At 46.7% G+C, this 13,916-nt stretch overlaps 2 protein-coding genes across 3 annotated transcripts in view; one reads left to right on the top strand and one right to left on the bottom strand.

Annotated features, from left to right (window-relative positions):
* The window catches only part of pdcd11 (programmed cell death 11), a 70,521-nt gene extending 65,473 nt beyond the window's left edge, over positions 1–5,048 (bottom strand). The window contains exon 1 of the mRNA XM_072239066.1: positions 4,993–5,048. The gene's annotated coding sequence lies outside the window, so the exon portion shown is untranslated. The remainder of the gene's footprint in view (positions 1–4,992) is intronic.
* A 327-nt stretch (positions 5,049–5,375) lies between these two features.
* Positions 5,376–13,250, top strand: atp5md (ATP synthase membrane subunit k). 2 transcript variants are annotated; one of them, XR_011882684.1, is made up of 5 exons: positions 5,376–5,483; positions 7,613–7,713; positions 11,675–11,776; positions 13,103–13,158; positions 13,203–13,250. XR_011882684.1 is itself a non-coding variant. In XM_072239065.1 (4 exons), exons 2-3 carry the CDS (start codon positions 7,627–7,629, stop codon positions 11,771–11,773), a joined length of 186 nt encoding a protein of 61 aa, XP_072095166.1. In that variant the 5' UTR covers positions 5,376–5,483; positions 7,613–7,626; the 3' UTR covers positions 11,774–11,776; positions 13,103–13,250. The 2 variants fall into 2 exon arrangements, 1 of the variants encoding a protein (XP_072095166.1); XM_072239065.1 differs by having other exon boundaries at positions 13,103–13,250.
* The last annotated feature ends 666 nt before the right edge of the window (positions 13,251–13,916 follow it).

The raw sequence follows: 13,916 nt of genomic DNA, 5'->3' as shown, positions 1-13,916 counted from the left end.
GGGAGGAGAGTAAAGAGTCCATGGTTAGGGTGAGATGCATCCTTGATAATGTTTTTCGCCCTGCCCAGGCAGCGTTTATGGTAGATGTTCTCAATGGTGGGTAATTGGATGCCAATAATCCACTGGGCAGTTTTCACCACACGCTGGAGTGCTTTGCGATCCGATACGGGACAATTGCCATACCACACTGAGATGCAGTTGGTTTGTATGCTCTCAATGGTACAGCGGTAAAAGTCTGTCAGTACCCTGGGACAGAGGTGAGCTTTCTTCATGCTCCGCAGGAAATAAAGGCGCTGTTGCGCCTTTTTGATCAGGATGGAGGAGTTCAGGGATCAGGTGAGATCCTCGGAAATGTGGACAGCAAGGAATTTGAAGCTTGATACACACTCCACTACAGCTCCGTTGATGTAGATGGGGACGTGAGTGTGACTCCTGTCATGCCTGAAGTCCACAGTGATCTCCTTGGTCTTCTGGGTGTTAAGGGCCAGGTTGTTGTCGGCACACCACGCGGTCTGGTGCTGGACCTTGTCCCTGAAGGCTGTCTAGTCATCCCCTCTGATTAGGCCAACCACCATGGTGGCCTCTGCGAACTTGATTATGGAGTTAGAACCGTGTACAGGAACACAGTCACAGGTGAAAAGGGAGTACAGAAGAGGGCTCAGCACACAGCCTTGAGGCACACCGGTGTTCAGGGTGAGAGTGGAGGAGGAGAGGTTGTCTAACTTAACTGATTGGGGTCTGTTAGTCAGAAAGTCCAAGGTCCAATTGCAGAGGGATGAGCTGATACCAAGCTGGTGAAGTTTGGCAATCGGCTTGGAGGAGATCACAGTATTGAATGCCGAACTAAAGTCAATGAACAGCATTCTGACGTAAGAGTTGGGGCTGTCCAGGTGGGTCAGGGCAGAGTGAAGTGCCGTGGAGATGGCATCCTCTGTTGACCTGTTGGTGCAATAGGCAAATTGATGGGGGTCCAGGGAAGTGGGCAGATAGGATTTCAGATGTGATAGAACCAGACTCTCAAACCACTCACTACACAACTGTCAACGGCCAAATAAGCTGCCATGTGAGGTATGGGATGGAAGTGGAGCACTCAGAGGAAACTAATGCAGTCACCAGTAGAGAAAGCAAACTCCACAAGAACAGGACCCAGGTTTGGGATTGGAACCGGGTGGCTGAAAACTTCACTCTGCGGCTACTAGGTGCACACCACTATCTTAGTTTTTAAGAATTCAGTGAAACGGAGGAGGCAGAGTAGCATAGTAGTTAGCTCAGCACGCTACAGTGCCAGTGGTGCAAGTTTAATTTCTGCCGCTGTCTTTAAGGACTTTGCATGTTGTCCCCATGAACGTGCAGGTTTCCTCCGGGTGCTCTGGTTTCCTCCCACATCCCAAAGACGGGTAATTTGCACTGTTGGCGCTGAAAGCATGGTGACACTCGTGGGCTGCCCCCAGCACATCTTTGGACAGTGTTGGTCATCAACACAAATCATGCATTTCGCTGTATGTTTTAATAGTCGACGTACATGTGACAAACAAAGCTAATCCTGTTTTCTTTCTTGGACTGAATTTTCAAAGCTTGACATCGCTGGGAAAGAGAGTGAAGACAACAGGTATAGGTTGCAAGTGCTTTGCTGCTGTAGTGACAGTGAGTTGCTCGATAGCGATGGAGCTGGACTTACTGCGTCCTGTTGTTGTGCCAAGATGGTGCACAATCCAACAGATGGTGAGAGTGATTGTTTTGGATGTGTTTCTTGTGACCGCAGGACCCCATTGGGCAGTGATAATGCAGTCTGGCTCACTAGTTTATTGGTGAGACTGACAGTGGGAGAGCTGTGCTGCCTCGGCTGCACCACGGACTAGCCCCTCAACCTGCAGGGTCTGCTCAGGAGAGGAGACATCAGGGTGGTGTGGGAGGGAGCGGAGGCCTCTGCGGGCACAATGGATTGGGGGCTGGTCCCCTCTGCTGGTGCTGCCCTCTGGTGTGGGCTTGGTGGAAAAACACATTGGACCAGGACATCCCATACACCATAATTCCACAGGCCACTCGGGGACTCGGGTGATATTTTTGTATGACTATGTTTTTCTGCAATCGTAACCATGTGTGCTGTTGGTAATACGGTGTACACCTTGGCACCGGAGGAAAGCCGTTTCATTTGGCTGCATTCATTATGGTTGATCATCTCTTATCTAACAAATCCCTTGCTGATATGCTTAAGGCTGATTTATACTTGTGTGTCAACTCGACACCGTAGGTACGGCATCGCCGCGAACCATATGCAGAAGCTACGCGGATCCCTACGCCGTAGCCTGATGCACATCTCTCCCAAAATGTAACTGCGCGTCACGGCAACGCAGACTGCAACAACTGTGATTGGTCCGCTTGGTAGCATCGCATTTCCTCATACGCTGCAATAGCTTCCCACTGGCCGACCGAAGGGCAGGGAAGGAACTCTGGCTGCAATGCTTTCCACAGACCTCTGAAATTATGGAGGACACATTTCGCTTTTACGAAAAAAGACGCTCCCTTTATACTTGTTTATCCCGAGAAAGGCTACCATGACCATGAAGCCTTGCGCGGGCAGGTGTGTGCGCATGCGCGATGTGCGCGAATTGTAGAGCGACGCAGACACACCAATGCACAAGTATAGATGCTCACCACGCACGTCGGCCACTTGCGTAGGTTATGGCACCCATTTGACGCAGAAGTATAAATCAGCCTTTACACACCACCCCACCCCCATAAAGCCCCGCAGTATCTGATTAGAAGTTCTCAAGGACTGAGCAACTGAAGCCTTATGGGCTTGACAGGGTGATTGTGGAGCTGTTTTGTCTGCCTGGGACTTCTAGAAATAGAATGAGTGTTCAGGTTTCGAAGCGTCAGATGTTCAGTACAGAAATGGGGTGGTGAATGTTTGCAACTCTGAGTTGATTCCAGACTAGGGGGTTCCAAACCCTTTTCATGCCATTGAGCCTGACCATTAACCGAGGAATGCATGGAGTCTGGCCTGGGTTGGGAACCCCAGTTCAAGACAGGCTGACAGAAGAGAATCAGGGGTGTACGGGCAACACTGGAGATAGAGTTTAGGAGAGTGAATGGCACCTAACAACAACTCCTTTGCTTGCATCTTCAGAAACAGCTCTACTTCCACCTTTAATATCTCTATTTTTCCCTTTCAGGGCTCTTTTGAAGACCCTGACCTGGAGTTACACACAGGCTTCGGTTCTTTGCAGGGATGGGACCCGTTCTCAGGGTTCACGACTGGTTGCTATTCGACATGTCAAGGGTTTGGCCTAAGAATCTTGATCGTGTTTGGAAGCCTAACATCTTGGGTCTCTGGAGATGGGCAGATCAAGGGTCGGTGTCAGGGCAGGAGACTCGTGTGTCATCAGGGAGGCCGGAAAAGCTTCCGCTGTGGGCCCAAAGACCCGAGGTCTTTGCGATCTTCGGACACAGAGCTCGGAAAAAGTGACGAAACGGACTTTTAAGATTGTAAACCAGCGGGTTGGTGTTATGTCTCCCACTCGCTGTGAAAATGGGGACACTGCCCTCTCCCTGGCCAGGGAAGGAGAGAACCTGTGGTTTAAATTTTGGATAAAATGCGAAGCTTTTGGTGCAACTTTGGTCTGTCTTTGCTATTGCTTAGCACACAATTGGGCTCGGTGATGGTACCGATGCCTTTTTTTTTTGTTGGTGGGGGAGGGGGGATTGTTGCTCGCTGCCGCTTACGTGCAGGAGGGGGGAGCTGGGGGGGACTTTGGGGTTCTCACGTTTAACTGTCGTTCATTCTTTGGGGCACTACTCTGTTTTTGTGGATGCTTGCGAAGAAAAAGCATTTCAGGATGAATATTGTATACATGCCTCTGACATTAAATTTGACCTTTGAACCTTTGAGTGGGCTAGGTACCAGGAGATGTCACAGTCATACAACACAAAAACAGGCCCCTTTGGCCCAACTGCTCTATTATGACCAAGATGCTCATCTAAGCTGGCTCCCAGTTGCCACATATTCTTCCAAACCTTTCTTAACCACACATCTATCCAAGTAAGTTTTAAATATCTTTAATGTACCTGGGCAACCACTACCTCTGGCAGCTCATACCATATACAGACCACCCTCTGTGTGGAAACCTCTCCGTACAGCCTCTCTGGTCAACTCTCCTCTCATCCGTGCACTCTATTTCTTGATTCCCTTGCCTGGGGAAGATAAATAGATGCTACCTACGCCCTCATACACTTCTGTAATGTCACTAGCCAGTCTTTTCTGCGGCTAGTACTGCTATCTGTTTTCTGCATATTGAAATATGCGTGACATTGGTACCGTATTTTTACACATTGGTCCCGGTGGAATGCTGTTTCCTTTGGTTGTATTCTCGTGTATAGATGAGTGATAATTAAACGAACTCTGCGACTTTTTAAGGATGGGCGCCGACTGCTGTGCCAAATGACCTGATACCATGCCGCTGTAAGTTAGAAAAGGGTCGAGGGCCCCTCCTGTATCTCCGTTCCGGCACCGAACGGTGATAATCCTCCCCGTCCCCACCTCGCCCTGGACCCTCAAGCAACCTGCCATCCCCGAAGACCCTGCATCCCATCAGCACCGGCCCAACCCGTTACATCCCCTCACAACTCTATTCTACTCCACTTTGTCCATCACTCTCTCACCAGAAATCTGGACACACGGACATGATACGTCCCAGAGGGGTCTCGGAACCAGGGGCCTCCTCTCCCCACCGGTCCAACTCGCTACACCCCCACCCCACACCATCCTATTCCACAACACCCAGCCGAACCCTGGACCCACGGGTTCGCTCTGCCCGAGGGCCCCCGGACGCAAGGATCTCCCCTCCCCACCGACCCAACCCGTTACCTCCTCCACCATCCTATTCCACCCCACCCACGCTCCCCCATCAGGACCCGGACACGCGACCCCCCCAACCCCTGCCGACGGACAACCCGACCACATCTACCGTACAACACCCGCTGCTTCCTCACCCGCTCACATGGGCATCGCCATGACTCCAACCTCCGGAAATACTTCGCGACGCCCAGCAAATACTTCCGGAGAGTGGACTGTATGTGGCACTTAGCCCGCCTTGAGAGGCTCCCACAATCTTGCCCAATCAACAGCAGACATATGATGAGTGACGTCAACATTGTCCAATGCAAGTAGGGAGCTTTGTCTGTAGTCCAATCATTGTAGGCCTGTCCCGTGGTGGGCGGGTCATACATTTGCCAATCAATGGTTGCTGAGGAGACAGAATAAGTGCAGTTGAGGTTCAACCGGTCCAATAGGCGTTTTACGTTGGTGGGGTTAATGTGATTGACACTACATTCGGTCAATAGATAAGTAAAGCACTCGGCCGTGTCAGGAACAGGTCGAGTGACGGGAATCTCTTCCAATAGGCGCTGCTGGTGGGCGGTATTTCCGGCGCCGCTCTGTGGCGCCTGGGCCTGTGAAGGACATTGGGATCGGCGGAGTGAAGGTGAGAATGAGGGGGCCGGGGGCGGGAATGCCTGGGGATAGTGAGACAGTTGGACAGGCCTCAGCGGGAGCTCGGTGAGAAAACCGGGGCCTAGTGTGGCCACGACTCCCTAACCTGAGCTTCTCGTACACGGGACGGGCCCCGTTTCAGGCGGCCGGGAATGGCGGAAGGAGGGTCGGTGAGGCCCTGTACCCAGAGGGCGGGGGTCGGGGAAGCCCGGGCTCCGCATCCTTCAGTCAGACTTCGCTGGACCGTAAGAGGTCGTTGAGCCGATTGTCCCCCTTCCGGCTCGGAGAGGCCCTTCTATCACCGGGAAACAGACACCGCGGCTGCCCGCTGGGTCTGGAGGAGCGCTGGCTACTCACACCCTCGCAGGGTTTCCGCCCCCGTCGGCAGATCCCCAGCCCTCCAGTCTTTGGATTGGACTGGCCTGAGGGACGGAGTTTACCAATTCTTGATGATAGGGCAGAGTAGTTCGTGAAGTCGATTTAATCCCTCTGGATGTCTCCATCAGCTCTCCCTTCATCCCGAATCGTTCCCTAAGGACGACAGTGTTCCATCCCGGTAACATCCTCACAAATCCCCCTACACCCCAGTGCAATCCCTTCTCTGCTGTGACCTGGAGACCGGGAATGCACGAGTGCTCAAGCTGTCTCCGTTTCACACTACCTTTCTGTTCGTATTCGTGCTTGAAGAAGAAATGAAAGAATCCTGTATGCTCCTTTAACTGCCTTATTGATCAGACCTGAGGATCTCTGGGTATGCATTCTCTCTGTTCCTTTACATCGTTCTGTAGCCTATGTTTTCATATTTTTTGCCTGATCCACCTCACTAATATTTTACTTTGCTCTTCTCTGGATTAAATTTCATTTCCCACTTGCTGCCCAACTGACCAGGCCATCAGTATTTGGGTCATGTCCTGAAATGTTCAAGATCAAAGGAAAGCTTATTTTCAAAGTAGGTATAAATTATGCAACCCTGAGATTGGTCTGCTTGCAGACAGCCACAAAACAAGAAACAGGAACGAAGCAATTTTTTAAAAAGACCAACGCTCAATGAGAGGAAAAACAAATAAAAGTCAGCTATTTATTTCCTTTATCGTGTTTGTTTATACTTTTCCACAAATGCTGCCTGACCTGCTGAATTCCTCCAGCGCTGTGTTGCCATCGCTCTGCAGAATTTCTTGTTTATTGATAACTTTCTGCAATCTAAATCTTCCCTTTTTTACTGCCAATCACACATTTTTATCAACTGTAAACTTTATCATGTTACCTTTATTGACATAATTTAGGTAGAGTTTACACGGGCATTGAAATGAACAGAGTGGAGGGGTGTGGATGATGCACAGGAGGTCATGGTATAAATTGTCATCAAGGTTGGCACAACATTGGTGGACAATTGGCCTGTCCGTTGCTACACTGTTCTATTTCTGTAGATTAGCTTTATTTATCACGTGCATTAAAACAGACAGTGAAATTTGTCGTTTGCATCAATGGCTAAGACAGCTCGAGGATGTGCTGAGGGCAGCCCGCAAGAGAGAGAATGTGTGTGTGTGTGTGTGTGTTTTCTCCCCTGTCTCTCTTTTTAAGCTGCTGATTAATGTTGGTAGTTCTGAACATCTGGCACCTTTCCTGCAAACAGAGAGGACTGAAGTGTTATAAGCAGAGTGGCTGACATCTCCTGCTTTTAGTATTTGAATTGTTTTCCATCTGTACTTGCTGAAATCATATTCTGTCTGGGCTATTGAATAGATCTCCTGTACAATAAATTATAGATTTGAAAAATATGTCGGGGGCACTTAAGAAACGCTTAGATACGCATGTGGATGACTGTAAAATGGTGGGCTATGCGGCAGTGAAGGGTTAGATTGATCTTTGGGTAGGTTGAAGGGTTGGTACAACATTGCGGGCCAAAGGGCCTGCACTGTGCTCTGTTCTTTGTGTACTTGTGCTTTTTCTTTACACTCAGTTACTATAGAAATAGATCGTGTTGATGTTGAGATGTTTGCGGGTTTTGAAGCTCCGTTTCATTGTGTTCAGCTTCAACACACGTCAGTTGCACACTTGGACTGGGATGCCAAGATATTTGTTGTGACGCTTGTTGAAACGTGTCATTTTCTCTCTCTGCAGCCAGTGTAAGGAGAATGGCAGGTCACGACGCTTCTGGCCAGCACCAGTTCACTGGATTCCAGAAATATTTCAATGCCTACACCATGACAGGCAGGAGGAACGTAAGTACCGCGAGAGTGATCTGGAGGAAGCAAGAGATGCTGAGTTGGTTGTGGAGATTGATGGATGTTGGTAGCTAATCATAAATACAGGAGATTCTGCAGATGTGGAAATCTTGAACAACAAATGCAAAATGCTGGAGAACTCGGCAATGTTTTGATGAAGAACCTCAGCCCAAAATATTGATTGTCTATTCCCCCTCCGTAGGTGCTGCCTGACTTACTGAGTTCCCCCAGCATTTTGAGATGCTGGTGGTTAGTGGTTGAGGGGGGGAGAGTGTGGATTGGCCTTGACATACTGTGTGGTCACCTGCTGTCACTAGAGATGTGAGTCTGTGAGTAAGTGTGGTGGAGGTGTACCAGATCACATTGGACTCATCAGGAAAGGTGGAGCGAGCCTGCCTATTCAGAGACCTGCAGACACAGATAAAGTCTGGACGGAAGATACAAGGCACATGCTTTATGCTGACTGACGATAATCTTGAAGTTGCTCCCTAATTTAAAGTGCCCCCACCCAGATTCAAACTTAGTCTCTTGCTGAGAATCACTAAACTATTACAACACTGAGATCAGAGCCTACATTCCAGCCTGGATAGATTGGACGTGAAAACAATGTTTCCTATAGTGAGGAGTCTAGGACTAGAGGTCACAGCCTTAGAATATAAAAGGACATTCCTTTAGAACAGAGATGAGGGATCTCTTTAGCCAGAGGGTAGTGAATCTGGAATATGTTGCCACAGACAGCTGAGAAAGCCAAGTTGTTGTGGAGGTTGATAGGTACTTTATTAGTAAGGGTCCCAAAGGTTATGGGGAGAAGGAAAGAGAATGGCAGAGAAGAATCGATGGGTTGAATTACCTAATTCTGCTTCTGTTTCTTATGGTCTTGACAGAAAAAGACCGACAAGCAACCATTGTACAAAATTCTTTTGTCATAGAACCCACCTAAATTGTCTTTGTCTCTGTAACTGTTTTGAGCTGAGTCTCCCTTGGAGAAAGTAGGAAGAAGTTACACTTCTGCCATCCTCTTATGGCTTCAGAATGTACCGAAATGTTGTTGCTGGGTTTTTTTTCACAATGGTGTCCTTTGAAATCTAGTTAATTGGCAAGACTGCCACTGACCAAGTGCACAGAGTGGCTGCTGAAGAAAGCGCAGTGGTGAAATCCACAAGTTTAAAAATGGCAGAGTATGGCATGGGCAAAGTGGAAATAGTAAAGCAAATTTATTTAGTAAGTAGAACATAGAGCATTTCATAGGTGAGTAAATCTTAAGATAAATATGGTTTTCAGTAATCATTGTGTATGGTATAAATTACTGGAATTGAAGCAGAAACAAATGATTAATAAAACAAGCAGCTGGTTGACTTTCATAACAGGGAATAAAAGATGCACCTACAGTAACAGATGAATGTTTGGTCTCCAAGCCTAATGTAATGCAACCCAGAGTGCAGCAGAGGTTTGTTGAGAGGGCTGTCCTGTCAGATAAATTAAGCAATGTCCTTTGGCATTTTGAAGAGTTCATTCATTAGAACACAGCAGGGCCAATATTGGTAAGCCATTCCCTTGGCTAGGGTTACTACAGTTCATCATTATTATTATGTGCCGTGTTGTATGATGTAGGTGATTATGACCATGATTGTTCTTGGCAAATTTTTCTACAGAAGTGGTTTGCCATTGCCTTCTTTTGGACAATGTCTTAATAGGACAGGTGGCCCCAGTCATTATCAATACCCTTCAGAGATTGTCTGCCTGGCATCATAATCAGGACTTATGATATGCACCAGCTGCTCATACGACTATGCACTGCCTGCTCCCATGGCTTTACGGGACCCTGATTGGGGTAGCGGAGGGAAGGAGTGCCTTACACCGTCTTTGGTAGAGGCATATAGTGGCATCCAAAAGTTTGGGCACCCCTGGTCAAAATTTCTGTTACTGTGAATGGTTAAGTGAGTAGAAGATGAACTGATCTCCAAAAGTCATAAAGTTAAAGATGAAACACTCTTTTCAACATTTTAAGCAAGATTAGTGTATTATTTTTGTTTTGTACAATTTTAGTTGGGGAGAAAGGAAAGGAGCACCATGCAAAAGTTTGGGCACACCAAGGGATTTGAGCTCTCAGATAACTTTTACCAAGGTCTCAGGCCTTAATTAGCTTGTTAGGGCTATGGCTTGTTCACAGTCATCGTTAGGAAAGGCCAGTTGATGCAAATTTCAAAGCTTTATAAATACCCTGACTCCTCAAACCTTGTCCCAACAATCAGCAGCCATGGGCTCCTCAAAGCAGCTGCCTAGCACTCTAAAATAAATGATGCCCACAAAGCAGGAGAAGGCTATAAGAAGATAGCAAAGTGTTTTCAGGTAGCCATTTCCACAGTTTGTAATGTAATTAAGAAATGGCAATTAACAGGAACGGTGGGGGTCAAGTTGAGGTCTGGAAGACCAAGAAAACTTTCTGAGAGAACTGCTCGTAGGATTGCTAGAAAGGCAAATCAAAACCCTCGTATGACTGCAAAAGACCTTTAGGAAGACTTACCAGACTCTGGAGTGGTGGTGCACTGTTCTACTGTGCAGCGACACCTGCACAAATATGACCTTCATGGAAGAGTCATCAGAAGAAAACCTTCACTGCATCCTCACCACAAACTCCTGCATCTGAAGTTTGCAAAGGAACATCTAAACAAGCCTGATGCATTTTGGAAACAAGTCCTGTGGACTGATGAAGTTAAAGTAGAACTTTTTGGCCGCAATGAGCAAAGGTATGCTTGGAGAAAAAAGGGTGCAGAATTTCATGAAAAGAACACCTCTCCAACTGTTAAGCACGGGGGTGGATCGATCATGCTTTGGGCTTGTGTTGTAGCCAGTGGCACGGGGAACATTTCACTGGTAGAGGGGAAAATGAATTCAATGAAATACCAGCAAATTCTGGAAGCAAACATCACACCGTCTGTAAAAAAGCTGAAGATGAAAAGAGGATGGCTTCTACAACAGGATAACGATCCTAAACACACCTCAAAATCCACAATGGACTACCTCAGGAGGTGCAAGCTGAAGGTTTTGCCATGACCCTCACAGTCCCCCGACCTAAACATCATTGAAAATCTGTACATGGACCTCAAAAGAGCAGTGCATGCAAGACAGCCCAAGAATCTCACAGAACTGGAAGGCTTTTGTAAGGAAGAATGGGCGAAAATCCCTAAGAGTCAAGGATTGAAAGACTCTTAGCTGGCTACAGAAAGCGTTTACAAGCTGTGATACCTGCCAAAGGGGGTGTTACTAAATATTGACCATGCAGGGTGCCCAAACTTTTGCTTTGGGCCCTTTTCCTTTTTTGTTATTTTGAAAACTGTAAAAGATGGAAATAAAAAGGTAATCCTGCTTAAAATATTAAAGAAATGTGTCATCTTTAACTTCATGCCTTTTGGAAATCAGGTCATCTTTTACTTGCTTAGCTATTCACAGTAACAGAAATTTTGACCGAGGTGCCCAAACTTTTGCATACCACTGTATCTCCAACCTGCCACCCAGCACAACAGTTATCAGGCATACATCCTGAATAAGGGGAACTATTGAGATCTGAGATCAGTAGTAAGTTCTTCACTTGAGTCAGTAAGTTTGTGCTTTTCTCTTCCTTGCCCTGGGGCTGTACAGAATAGATGTTGAGTATATTTGAGGCAGATTGGTACACTTCTGTCCTGCTGGGGAATCTGAATAAGAGGACTGAGCAGAAAAGTAGGTAAGCCTTGGAAACGGCCATGCTGTTGAATGGTGGACATGGCTGGACAGATGCCCTTTCCAGCTTCAGTTACCACAGTGAACGTGCATTGATGTGGCTCTGAAATGCAAGAGGTCCCAGAGTCCACCAAACTTCATCTGAGACATGAGATGTGTCTTTTTAGGAACTGAGTTTTGTTCCACTTCATTAACATGCACATTCTCTCACCCCTCCCTCTCTGTTTCATCTGCACAGTACGTACTGGCTACATATGCAGGGATCGCATCACTTGTATTGTACTTCAAACTGAGATCGAAGAAGAAGGCACCAGCAGCAATCACAGATCAGAAATGATAGGTGAGAAATTTTACCTTCAACTGTTTCTAACTTACAGGTCAAAGTAAAGGGAGTTTTGTGGGTGGAACAGTAGCATTGTGGTTAGTACAGCACTATACAGCGGCAGCAATCACTGATTGGGATTCAATTCTCGCTGCTGTCTGAGTTCGTACGTTCTCCCTGTCACTGTGTGGGTTTCCTCCGGGTGCTCAGGATTCTTTCAAAATCCCAAAGATACACAGTTTGGGGTTACTAAGTTCTGGGCATGCTGTGTTGGCACCAGAAGTGTGACGACATTGCAGGCTGCCCCCAGCACATACTTGGAAAGTGTTAGTTATTGACACAAAAAGATGCTTTTCACTGTCTCAACTAAACTCTTCTTGGGCTTCCATCCAGGTACAGGTATCAGTTTTAACTGACATTTCGATGGCAAACTCTGCCATTCACAGGGAATCCTGTAAACGCCAGCTGTCTTGAGTCCCAGGTCATCTTTGACCCGCATAAGTTGCGATTTGAGCTTCTTTGGATTGTGAATGCGGACCAGTATGTATCTGCCAGATGGGGCGTACAGTTGAAACGCACATTAAGGAGCACAAGAGTTGGGTTGCCCAGAGAAATCAGTGGTAGCAGAATATTGCATTCGCAGTGGCCATAGGCTTGGCTTTGATTGCACAAAACTACTGTGCTGTGACATTGGGTTTTGGGACCGTCTGGTGAAGGAAGCCATTGAAATAAAGGAAAAAATTTTAACAAAGATGAAAGTCTTGTTCCAATTAAGAACTGGAATTTGATTGTAAACAAAGTGGGACTGCAGAAACCTGATGTTAGTCCTCATCCAATCAGATGGGGGTATAAATACCACCAGACTCGATGAGCCCAGGCGTCATCCCTGATGAAGATGGCAGTTTGTCATTGAAACATAGGGTTAAAATCGATACTTGTACTTGGCTGGAAGCCCGAGAAGAGTTTATTCATCATAAGGAAAGCACTAGGTCCTTTTCACTGTGTGTTTTGATGTACATGTGATAAAGTTCATCTTTATCTGATTTTGCTCCACTAGCCAATATTTTCATGCTGTCTCAGCCCCAAGAGCCATACCCTGCCCAAATATGTGACAGGACAGTGTAGAGGGAGTCTTGCATCCAGTGTGTCGGCCCTGTTCTGGGAATATTTAATGGGTCAGTACAGCTAATCTGTTGGTTGTAGCCTGTGGTACTAGAAAATGTGTGCACAATTCTTTTGGCTGTGGGCAGTTGCTGTTTATTTGAGGAATGTCTTGGCATTGACCCTGAAAGCTGGCCTTGTGTTTCTGAGGTCTTATTTACCTGTTTATGATTCTTTTTTTAGGTTCTCCTCGGTGAGGGTGCAAGTATGAAATTAAGGACCAGCATATGTTTCTGTTGGACTTGTGGAAATAATTTAAACCTCTACAATCATTACTATTGTGCTGTAAAATAAGTTATCTGCTTTCACAAGTAAAACTCCTGGGAATCTGTTTCAGTCGTGTTTATTTCAACTGGAAAATTTTCTGGCAGTGTGAACAGCCCAGGAGTCTCTTCCTTTCCAACTGTCTGTTTTGCTTGAATGCGTGCGCGTCCACGCGCACAACCTCTCTTCCCCCTCTGCATGTCACAAGCTCTGGTCCCGTACAACTACAGGACAAAGGTCTTTTGCAGAAGTTCCTTGTTCATTGGGAGATTTATGAATGGACTGGAAAAATGGCAAAAAACTAACAACACTTTGTCTAGCCAGACCCTGTACATTGATTATTACACTGGCAGTCTGGCTCTGCTTTGTGGGAACCAATGCCTTGCCTAGTTCTGTTTCCATCAGACTGTTCACCCACGTGTCTTACTACACAACTATTCTAATAAAACCTGCACCTATTCAAATCCCTATAAATTTACGTTTAATGTGAAAGTTGCACGGAGTAACTAAACACCAACCCTGCAGCTTTAATTAGAGGCTTTTTTTGGACAGTGCAACATTCATAAAATGCTGGAGGAACTAAGCAGCGTCTATGGAGGGAAATGAAATATATATAATTTCTCTCTGATCTGCCAAGTTCCTCCAGCATTTTACGTTTTACTCTAGATTTCCAGCATCTATATAATCTTGACTCCATTTTCAACAGTAAAGATTTGCTCTGTTACATATACAA

This window comes from Mobula birostris, chromosome 21, assembly GCF_030028105.1.
Source record: "Mobula birostris isolate sMobBir1 chromosome 21, sMobBir1.hap1, whole genome shotgun sequence".
In the NCBI taxonomy this organism is placed as follows: domain Eukaryota; kingdom Metazoa; phylum Chordata; class Chondrichthyes; order Myliobatiformes; family Myliobatidae; genus Mobula; species Mobula birostris.
Note: the sequence above shows the minus strand (reverse complement) of the source record. Positions and strands in the feature narration are given on the sequence as shown.

Bases quoted from the DNA above. Each gene is read 5' to 3' on its own strand.
- atp5md (XM_072239065.1), top strand. From the start codon at position 7,627: ATGGCAGGTCACGACGCTTCTGGCCAGCACCAGTTCACTGGATTCCAG. The intron at 7,714-11,674 runs GTAAGTACCGCG...TCATCTGCACAG, and splicing joins CCATGACAGGCAGGAGGAAC to TACGTACTGGCTACATATGC.